This window comes from Engystomops pustulosus, chromosome 5 (genome assembly GCF_040894005.1).
Source record: "Engystomops pustulosus chromosome 5, aEngPut4.maternal, whole genome shotgun sequence".
Taxonomy (NCBI): Eukaryota; Metazoa; Chordata; class Amphibia; order Anura; family Leptodactylidae; genus Engystomops; species Engystomops pustulosus.
Window position 1 is genome coordinate 192,163,726 of NC_092415.1, and position 11,318 is coordinate 192,175,043.

At 45.0% G+C, this 11,318-nt stretch overlaps 1 protein-coding gene across 2 annotated transcripts in view; it reads left to right on the forward strand.

The window, feature by feature from the left end:
• DNAJC1 (DnaJ heat shock protein family (Hsp40) member C1) overlaps positions 1–11,318 on the forward strand; it is a 289,738-nt gene extending 278,420 nt beyond the window's left edge. For both annotated transcript variants that reach the window (XM_072154178.1, XM_072154176.1), the window contains 4 exons: positions 747–866; positions 7,633–7,681; positions 8,671–9,110; positions 11,081–11,318. In XM_072154178.1, coding sequence (XP_072010279.1) covers positions 747–866; positions 7,633–7,681; positions 8,671–9,110; positions 11,081–11,149 — 678 coding nt within the window. In that variant the 3' untranslated portion in view covers positions 11,150–11,318. The remainder of the gene's footprint in view (positions 1–746; positions 867–7,632; positions 7,682–8,670; positions 9,111–11,080) is intronic.

An 11,318-nucleotide genomic window follows, 5' to 3' on the forward strand; every position in this document is an offset into this window, starting at 1 on the left:
TTCTGCTGAGATTACAGGTCGTTCGGGGGGAGGGAGAGACTGAGACCTGCTGCTGCACAGTGTAACAGTCTGTGAAGCAAGAACATAGATTGCCTGGAGCCCTTCAGGCTAATTAGTATAATTTTCACAGTTGATTTTAGAAGAATGAAGTCCATGGATAACAAATATAAGATGATTACCACGGTCACGGAGCCTGGATCTATGAGTAAGTGTCCCTGGTGCACTGACTTTGGTGGTAGATTTCCTTTAATTCTGTGCACCCTGCGCCCTGATGGTCTAAGGCCCTTCCCCCTGTTTTTAGTGGGAATAGGTGTTTATGATTCATTTTACTATAGATTCTAACACAAATTATTTTGGTGGATGAGAATTTTAGCCCAATCTTAGGCCAAAAATTTGCACGTTTTTTTTGTAAAAAAGGGTGAAACTTGGCGAAGGTGAAAGGAGTCTGATGCCTGGCGGCACTGGGTCACGTCTTTTCTACCACCTTAACCTCAGAAAACATGCGGCCGACTATTGATCCGAGGGTTAAGAGCCATTGGTGCAGAAAATAAGTGTTTCAATATTGGACTGTTCTATTTTGCTTAAATCTGGTGCAGATTTATATCTTTCTACTTTCCTATCCCTTCCCTTTAATGTTAATGTTATTTCCTTCACCGACAACTATTGATCGCCCCCCCCCCTTCCCGATTCCGCATCAGTGAACGCAGTTTTACTCCTTCCTTGACCTGTAATGTCTTTTCTTGCAGGCCCCCGAATGGACAGAAGAGGACGTGAGCCAGCTGACGAGGAGCATGGTCAAGTTCCCAGGGGGGACCCCCGGCCGGTGGGAGAAGATTGCACACGAACTGGGTCGATCAGTGGCAGACGTGAGTAGATTTCGGTTTACATTGTACAGTAAATGACAAACCAAACAAGACAGGCAGAGGGAAGAGCCGACCTGGAATGAAGCCTGGCGAGGTCTGTCCGTAGTGACCACAATCCTGTCAGGTCCTGGAAGTGAGGCATTAAGTGCAGCACGGAGCAGATGTGCGCGGCCCCCACTCTGCAATTAGCAGCTGTAACTGATCAGCTGGAAGCCGGATCACCACCGCTCCGAGGTTCAGGCTACTGTAACCCGATCACAGAAATACAATGCCATCCATACCGGCGGAAGTAACCCCTCGCTGTCCGTAGGGGAAATGAAGATCCATCTATGCAAATCTATTTTCAATCAGACAAAGTGTTCTTAACTTCCTCGTAGGCTTTAGGGTCATTATTAATAATACGACCTGAATAGACTATAGTGATCTATAATGTCTACACTATGAGAACAACAGATGCATTTTGGCTCAAGGACTTGGATTGGTCTTTACAATACGATCATAGAATTGACATTAGTGGCACATGAATAATATCTGCGAGAGAGGGAACAATTGTCTTCATAGAATAGCGGCCAATGTCACATTAATGAGCAGCATCTTGATTGTAAAACATGTGCACAATGTACCTAAACCATAGCAGCGAGTCTTTACTGCCCCCATCACATCATATTGGGGGGTTATACATCAATTAGGGTCATTCCGGTATTGTGTAGTATGAAAAGCTCTTTCTCTGACATGATGTTGCTCCCAACCGGATACAAATTATGACAATACAAAGAACTGTTGTAATTGTGTAAGAACTGATGGGCTGCTGATTCAGGACTCACAGGCTCCAAATACAGAGTGAGCCTGTGAGTCCGGCATTACCTGCCCAAGTACAGAGTGAGCCTGTGAGTCCGGCATTACCTGCCCAAGTACAGAGTGAGCCTGTGAGTCCGGCATTACCTGCCCAAGTACAGAGTGAGCCTGTGAGTCCGGCATTACCTGCCCAAGTGCAGAGTGAGCCTGTGAGTCCGGCGTTACCTGCCCAAGTGCAGAGTGAGTCTGTGAGTCCGGCATTACCTGCCCAAGTAGAAAGTAGGGCCCGTGAGTCCTACATTACCTTTCCAAGTAGAGAGTAGGGCCTGTGAGTCCAGCATCACCTGCTCAAGTACAGAGCGAGCCTGAGGGTCTTCCTTCATCGGTCCAAGTACAGAGCAAGCCTGAGAGTCCTGCATCACCTGCCCTAGTACAAAGTGAGCTTGTGAATCCTGCATCACTGGTAAAAGTACAGAGCAAGTCTGAGAGTCTTGCTTTACTGGTCCAAGTACAGAGGGAGTCTTTCTTCATTGGTCCAAATACAGAAAAGGTCTATTTCTTGTACGAGTAATATCTGAGTCATGTCTGAGTGACATCCGACAAACTGTGACACCATCGTAATCTATTGTGCAATGTGCACATGAGATGATTTTCATGGTCTGTTGATCCAATCCAAGTAAAACACAGCAAAACTAACCAGGATACCGAGGTCATGGGCCCCAAACTTTCCTAGTGGCGTACTGTACCTAACAATCATCTAGTCAACCGGGAAACTCGCCCATGTTAGTAAATGGGTTTGTGAAAATAAAAACCCAAAAAGCATGCATGTCATCCTAGTACAGTCAGTCTTAATGCTAGGGCTGCAAGAAGATGCAGAAAAAAGACACAGTATCTCCGAGATGGTGAGATCTGACACAACTCGGATCAAGACTAAAATGAGGAATAATCTGATGTGCAAGACCAAAATTGGACAATTTACCTTTACCAAAAATGTATGATATTACATTTGGTTAGTGGGAGACTGACCCACCGCACCCAACCGCAGTAACATGCTGAGCGGATTTCTAGGACCAAGCACAGTGTCTAGGATGGGACTCTTAAGTATCATAATGATATGATACAAGGAGTCCCTGCTTCCTTATGGAACGGTAAACATATCCTTCTTTACCCCTTCTACACCTAAAGGGTCCCAAATATATAGAAATCTGTAAGTCCTGCTGTCCTAATAGCAATAAAGCTTCCGGCTTCCTCTGCAGAAACGTAGGGAGAGCCTGTAAGTCCTGCTATCCAAATACAAAGAACACATATGAGTCCTGCTTCCCTGGTCCAAACGTAGAGGGAGCCTGTGAGTCCTGCCTTGTCTGCCCTCACACAGTGGTGAAACTTTCTACATATTCGCCATACATTTCCAACTATGTCGGCCAATGTAGATTGCTTGTACGTTGGTAATACATAAGATACAGATACGCGTTACATAAATGTATCAGTGAACTCAAAATACATATATTTCACTACTTTTCTACCGAAGGGTATTGGGGCCCATGGCTCACCTGTAACATTGTATATACGTTCATCCACTGAGGTGTTAATTCTGCTAATAGCCCAGATCTGCTCTTACTACAGAGTAATTGGCTGACTCCACTATAGCTATTTTTACGTTCTCATTTTTCCATAATTGGACAGTACGGTAAGTAATGAAGCGCCATTGTTTGCCCTTCCAGCTCTCCAGCCCGTAGGAACAGATGTTTCGTCCTAAAAATAATTGCTTCTCCATTTTGCAGATCAGCCCATTGTGTATGTTTTGCACTTTATTTACTCAAGAAGATTTTCCGTCACTTCACACAAATACAACGTGATATTGTATAGTTTTGCTCCGGAAAGGGTTAATTAGCTCTGTTTTTCCCTAAATGACGACGAGAAGCCAGATTGTGATTGCTGTAGTCGTGGTTCCTGTCTGTTGACCTGGTTACCTGTAGCCCCCATCAGCTAATTCACATCTGTTCCTTGACCCATTTTCCGAGCTCAGCGCGTAGCCCCGGGCTCACTACCCATTGCCGTTCCTCAAGAACAATCCAACCAGTTTATTTCCCCCTGTCCAGTGTCTCTTTCCACAAATAACCAGGAGCTCACTGCCTCAAACACTTTGCCACATGAGCGCCCGTGAAAGTATAACAAAGTTCATCATCATCTTCTAGTTTACAGCTTTCCCGTCCTGACAAGTCATAACATCCTCCGACACATCGGAGCATTTATTATCCATGTCCTGGTGTGGCCATTTTTTTTTTTTTTTTTTTAACTGTAGAAGAATAATGAATATATTTTTTAGTCCACAAACTTAAAAAAAAATCACCTTAAGTAAGTAATAGGTACGTAGAAGTGGTACATGTCAAAGTAGATATATTGGTTCTCCACGAACACACAGTGATTGACAGATTTTCCTGTATAGGTGAGATAGCAGGACTCGCAGGCTTTCTCTTTGGGTGGGTAGGAAGCAAGATTCTCAGGCAATCTCTATTGGTGAGTTTTTTGGGACCAGACTCACAAGTGTTCACCACAGGTGGACATGTAGCAGGACTCACAGGCGTTCCCTACAAGTGGGCAGGGAGCCGGACTTGCAGGCGTTCTTTATGGGTGGGCAGGGAGCCGGACTCGCAGGCGTTCTTTATGGGTGGGCAGGGAGCCGGACTCGCAGGCGTTCTTTATGGGTGGGCAGGGAGCAGGACTCGCGGGCGTTCTTTATGGGTGGGCAGGGAGCAGGACTCGCGGGCGTTCTTTATGGGTGGGCAGGGAGCAGGACTCGCGGGCGTTCTTTATGGGTGGGCAGGGAGCAGGACTCGCGGGCGTTCTTTATGGGTGGGCAGGGAGCAGGACTCGCAGGCGTTCTTTATGGGTGGGCAGGGAGCCGGACTCGCAGGCGTTCTTTATGGGTGGGCAGGGAGCAGGACTCGCAGGCGTTCTTTATGGGTGGGCAGGGAGCAGGACTCGCAGGCGTTCTTTATGGGTGGGCAGGGAGCAGGACTCGCAGGCGTTCTTTATGGGTGGGCAGGGAGCAGGACTCGCAGGCGTTCTTTATGGGTGGGCAGGGAGCAGGACTCCCAGGCGTTCTTTATGGGTGGGCAGGGAGCAGGACATAGGTTTTCTTAGGTGGGCTTGAAAAGTAAGACTTGCAGACGTTCACTATGGGTGGGCAGATGGAGCAGGAATTGGTTACTGCTGACAGATGTTAACTAGCTATTTTACATGAAATATCAAATTAAATCATATATGTCCCTTGGCTCACTGCCTTCCCTTTTGTCCTTTCTTGCGCTCAGATCTAGTTATGACAAATATGCATTACAGGGGTTGGATGAGACTTGACATAAATGGCCTACACTAAAAACAGGTCATTTATGTTAAATGCTATCTATAATATCACTAAACTCTCCATGGGAGAAGAACATAGAGCTCCATGGACATGTCCTATGTGTGATATAACCCTATGAGATGTGGGGTGGGCTGGATGGAGATTTGATGTTGGTTATTACATATTCTTGGACACCTCCCCATTTGGAGGGGTCTCCTGTCATGTCTTTAGCGGATGGAAGGAACAAGATGTGAATTATTACACCATCTTCCAGTGGCCACACACGCTCTTAGCACGGGTACGATGTTTACAGTGTTAATTTATAGCTTTCACCAGATGATTTTTGTAACCACAAAGGCCACTTAAATAGTAAAAAAAATAACAGGAAACACAAACTGTCTGGCATGCAAAACAGGCCATAATGTGATTATTAGCTGCAGCTTTTTTAAATTAAAGGCCACAAATTCTCGGGTTTCCTACTTGTGAAGTAGTCCGCCTCCCCGGCCCGGGAGGATGTAAACCGATTCTGCCTCTCTCTGTGGTTACTAATCTCCTGCATTCAGGTTGCGATAGCAGACTGATAGGGGATTTGCCGGCTGCCTGGAAAAGGGCTCAGGTAGGCAGGAAAACAAGAGACAGGTGGAGAGATTTAAGACGACTTTCTTAATTACCGGCCAGCCTTGCCATGTGAGCAGAAGTGCTCCGCCAGATAAATCGTCCCCCGGCTCCAAAGAGAAATCGTAGAAGTTAATTTAAGGAACACTAAACCCTGCGACTGCTGAACCCTCCACATTATACAGAAATGTGACATTTGCATCGTGTTTCTCCTCCGAGACGCAGTCGTGAAGTTGTTTTTCCCCCTTTCTTTACAGCTGTTGTAGACAATGGCCGCATCTTGTATTACAGGGACGGAGAAGGGGCTTTTACAGCTACAATGAAGATCCTGCTGTCCAGGACTTGTTGGCAGCTCAACCATTTATTTAGCATTTAGTGACAAGTCTAGACTGCTCAGGTTCTCGTGGCACCACGTTGTATCGTGCGGTGTACAACATGTGTCCCTGTGTGAGATTGGGGGGGGGGGGCCTTGTTTATTGGGACATAGGTTTGCTGTGTGTCTATCATGAGAAAATTTCAGGCATGGTTTATATAACTCTCTTTATAGAATGAGAGGTTTGGCCAGGATTTAGTGTAAGTGGATTTATACAGAATATTGGGAATTGTAGGAGCCACGTCTCTTTGCCCAAGTGTTTTAGTATTTTATCTTTCACATTGGTATATTTAACATTTGCATGTCCGATTGTCGACAACTATATACAAACATCTACCTGTATGACTGCTGCCGTCTGTGAGTGAGCAATATGACGGACCGCCCTAATTTTAGGCCATATGACCAGTCATTGGGGTCATCAACACCTGAGTGTTGTGATTAGAGTTGAGGACATCTTGGATCAACCGGACAGTCGCTTGTAATAGTTTATTGTTACCCCCTCCTCTTGTATGGTATAAAGAAGACACAGTCCTTCATGTTATTTGGGTCACCTTGCGGGGCTCATAGCAGCCACAGCCTACTTACTCATCCATATAGTTGTGCGGTCCTTCGCATTTACGGTCTTGCTTAGAGATGAGCAGACCCGATGTTCGGGGGTTCTGACATATTGGCTGATTGGTGTCCCCCATGGCCGATCATAGTCATGGCTAGTTGCTAGTGGCGTCAGTTTACCAGATTGCCTTTTTGCCTGAGTCGCGCGTCCTCTAGTCTTTGATCGTATTGCGACAAACTTTTATGAGAAAGGTGAATGGAACATTAAGGGGTAGGTCATATTTTGCCCACCAGACTCCTAATAGTATGAGGTTATCCATCACTAGGGAGGATTTCACTCTTCTCCCCCCGGTTTATACTATGACGCTCATTATTATATTCTCCAGCCTGCTGGTGGAGACCAGGCCGGAGCTGCTGTAACACAGTTATTTGTCTTCACAAGAATGCGCTGACCCTTGGGTTTTCACATCTGCCGCCCTTCTCCACTACAATGGGCCTGGCTGGCGGCCAGCGCTAATGTGACTAATGAAACGGAGTTAACCCCCAACACTACTTCCAGAGGGTAGAGACCCAACTCTAGCGTCAGCCAGTGCAAAGCTGACACATTGTCCTGGGCTACAGGGATCGGTCAGCAGGAGAGTGGGTTTTTTTTTTTTTTTAATTATATTTTTTATCCAAGTTTTCTGCCTACTGCAAACCCCAGAGTACAGAAAAAAAATTTAAAATAACCCTGAAATTTACCACCCCGCTGCTGGGTTATTGCCATCACGGCTTGGACCTATAGGCGCTCATTACACCTCACATGTGTCAATGAAAAAAAACAGAACAAGATGTGATTGTGAAGACCCAGCATCGATCCATTAGCTGCTCTTTTTACATTGCAGATTTAGACAAATTTACTAAAAGTGAATTGGTCCTGAAAACTAGTATAGTTTTATCTATTTATATGTTCCTTATGCAATGATTAAAATACAGATTTATTTATTTTTTTTACCAGAACTTCTTAAAGTATTTTTTTTACACAATATTCTTTTATTGAAATATTGAAGTGTTTCATTTTTCTTTTTTAATATTTTTCTTCTGTTTTGTAGGTAACAACAAAGGCAAAACAAGCAAAGGATCTGGGTTCCCACGCTCCAGGTGTGTGAGTTGTGATTGTATCGGTAGATGTATAGAAATATCTCTAGGTTATCCAATGTCTGGTGTGTTATATGGTACAACATGGTTTTCTGCATCCTCTAAACTCCAATCTCAATGCCTGTAGTTGTTGACTTAAAGGGGTTGCCGAGAGGTTAAAAAACATGGCTGATTTCTTCTATAAACAGCGCCACACCTGACCATGGTTAGTGCTGGGATTGCAGCTCAGCTGTATAGTGATAATTGGATCTTAGTTGCAATACCAGACACAACCCATGATCAGGAGAGGAGCTGGTTTTGGAAGAAAACCTCCAGTTTCCCATTTATAGAGGACCTTTCCCCTCTACCTTGAACTCCAAATCTTCACCTCATTTCATAACGCTGATTAAAGTGTAGTTGGATTTTTTTCTCTAGCCCCTACCGTTTCCAATTAATAGGCTAATTGTGTCATCTAATCGGTCAACTGGCACTGCCCACTTGACAGTAGAGAGTCTAATTAGCATATTGGGTGCCACAAGTAACAGCACCATTTTCTCAGGAACAATGAAGGCTCCAACCACAACAAAATCAATGGAATAGATACATAGAGTTGGTGGGGAGGGGGTTAAATACTTTATTGAACCTGCACAGAAATTATTTGAAAATAGGAACAAAGTTGCAGTACGGTTCATGATAGTAACGGCCCTTATGTGTTAATTATTCTGGAGTGTAAGAATTTAATCTTTTTCCCTTTGTCCGCCAGGATTGTAACAAATAATATTCTGGTTTTTGAAGACTAACTGGCAACATTAATCGTTTTCCCATCTCTTAGAATTATTATTATTGTGTCCTGAATAAGGTTTCAGGATTTCTAGATAGATGTAATTCAACTATAGACCTGCCTTCTGGATTAAGACTGGTGCCATATACTTTATGGATCTCTATGGAGAGGAGACATCGGGGTCTTCTCATCTGCTCGTTGTGAATAATAAAGATTTTTCTTCTTTTTTTAGGCGTCGTCAGATTAGCTGATTTGAAATGCACAGTGAAGGCGAGTGTGACTTTACCTGACAGCCTAATCACTCAGCGGGAGGAAGATGATCCCGATTATGAGGAGCGGGACGTCTCTGCTTGTCAGGGTGAGGCCCCGGTGACAGCAGCAAGAGCCCGTAAGAGGAAGGGGGCGAAAACAATAGATCCCATCCTCACCGCCAAAGAGGAGGCAGAGGAGAAGTTCCGAGGCAGGAGGCAAAGAGACTTTGATACAGAGCAGGAGGCCGAGATATTGGGAGACAGCGATGACGAGGGCAGAAAGAAGGAGCGCACCCGAGTAGTAGAAGAGATATGGACTCAGAACCAACAGAAGCTCCTGGAACTGGCGCTACAGCAGTATCCAAAGGGGACAGCGGAAAGATGGGATAAAATAGCCAAATGTGTCCCTGGGAAATCAAAGGTAACCATGACTCTTGCTTTCTCCATACCCTATCCCCAATTTATATCATCCAGTCTTGCTTTATTTAGCCATTTTTTTTTTCATCTGAGAATTCCTGGAATTTCATATAAGAATCACATGACTTTGCTCTCGAGGGTTTCGTTCGGTTTGCTGAGTTCCTTCAAACTTGGATCAAAAGTTTAGTTCAGCTACCCGAACTCGGGGGTCTATTGGCTCCACTTCCGTCTGCGTTGGCACACTGTTACAGATCGTGCAGAATGACTAGGTTGGAGTCTCGTAGACACTTCGGGCTGTCTTGGGTGTATTAAACGCCCGCTGTCGGGGCCGTGGCCAATTGTGGGTGTCAACCCTTTAAATTCCCTGATGCATAGTTGCCACCATATATCCTAGGATCATCGATCCCTGCGTTACCGGTGGGTCTCCGAGTCCGAATGCTGATTGGTTTGGATCCACTCAACCCTCGTCACCATCTCAAGCATCAGACTTTTTGGATGATGCAACTGAACATGAACGTTGCCACCCTGCAAATTGGCAGCTCTCCGTGGTGGCAAAATATACAAACACTCGTAACGAAAAATTGGCACACAATGGTACAAACATCTTCTCTCTGCCTAGATAACATCGTACAATAGAACTATCTGGTGATAACATTTGTGTGCATTGTTATATTTTAGTGTTCTATAGGGCACTGGAGATGCTGACCTCTGACCCGCAGAAGATGTATAGAGTGATGGAAATACATGTGTGTCCTGGATTACGACCCAACAATGTCACGTTCCTCCTCAAGGAGCACTCTCCACGCTGATATTACTCATAGACCTTTTTCAATATTAAAAAAAACACAAAGGTTTCGGTCACCAACAAGAGGCCACCATGAAAGCCATTAGAGCACAAGGCGGAGGCTTTGATCTGGAGTGGGGCCGAGTGTGCAAAGTGTTTTCTTTCATTGCCTTTGATTTAGGCTTAGACTTCACTCCACAAGTGGTTGGCCTTATTGGACAGGCGGCCATATTTGCTCTTTGTGAGCAGTTTTGAGAATTTCTCATTTCTCTTCCATCCTTCTCCTCATATCTGTTCCTATAATCGTGGTGACCATGGTTACCTGCACGTACACCCCACTATAATGGAAGCCACACAGGGTTATAGAGCGTAAGCTCCAACATCTGCCCGATTGTTTAGGAGACAATCTTAGGAGACTTACAGACCTCTTTCATGTACATTCAGGGCAGCGATAACCTGGATGGAGATTCCTCCACCATATGAGGTCCAAATCACAATATAATATAAAGTATAGGCTGCCCTATAGTCGGAAGCTTAGACTCTTGGCTGAATGGGTACATGCCATGTCCTTAGAGGGTTTGTTTGTTCTGGGTAGGTCCAATATGTGCAGCAAACTATATTGCTAAACCTCTTTAGAGACCCATGACCTCTTCTGTATGAAAGTTGATTTGGGAGACTCGGGTATTGGAAACTTCAAATCTCGATTGAGTCCATAAGTGTCTGTTCCCAAAAATAAACACTTTAGAATCCTGGGTTCAGGTTCTGGACCATAACAAGGACCACATTACAGCCATCTGAAACCAGCGCCTTCGCTCTGTTTCAATAACACTAGTTGTGTTTCTTGCACTTAGTCAGAGGTCGGGTCACCCGGCAGCGGGTAGGTGCCCTCTCTCTTCTGACCCTTTTAGTGCAATCACACTTTGTGATAAGTTGGATCATTTTTCTCTGTTCTTTTCAACAAATTGCCTTTGTCAGAACTGAAGAGAGTGGGATACCGGGTCTTATCAGTACTGGCAGTAATAGGAGGTGTAACCCTCCCCTGCAGAGGAATGTACTGTATCCCAAGCTCCGTCATAAAGTGTAACTCTAGATCTGGTGTCGGAGGAGCTGCAGGTATCTCGTGTTGTGTCCATTACCCCTTATGTTTCGGTAGCGTCTGATGTGTAACGGCTGTGCCTTCTCTCCCGCAGGAGGACTGTGTATGTAGGTATAAGATGCTGGTAGAACTGATACAAAAGAAGAAGCTGGCGAAGAGCTGAGCCGGGACAACGGAGGAGGAGAAGGCCTGGACAAGATGGGTGGACAAGCGTCTACCTGGACCTCAGTATTCTCTATGACGTTCAACGTGCCTTAGTATTAAATACATGAATTTTAAAGCAAACACCATCTAAATCTGCAGAATAATTAAAACATATTTTTATATACGAA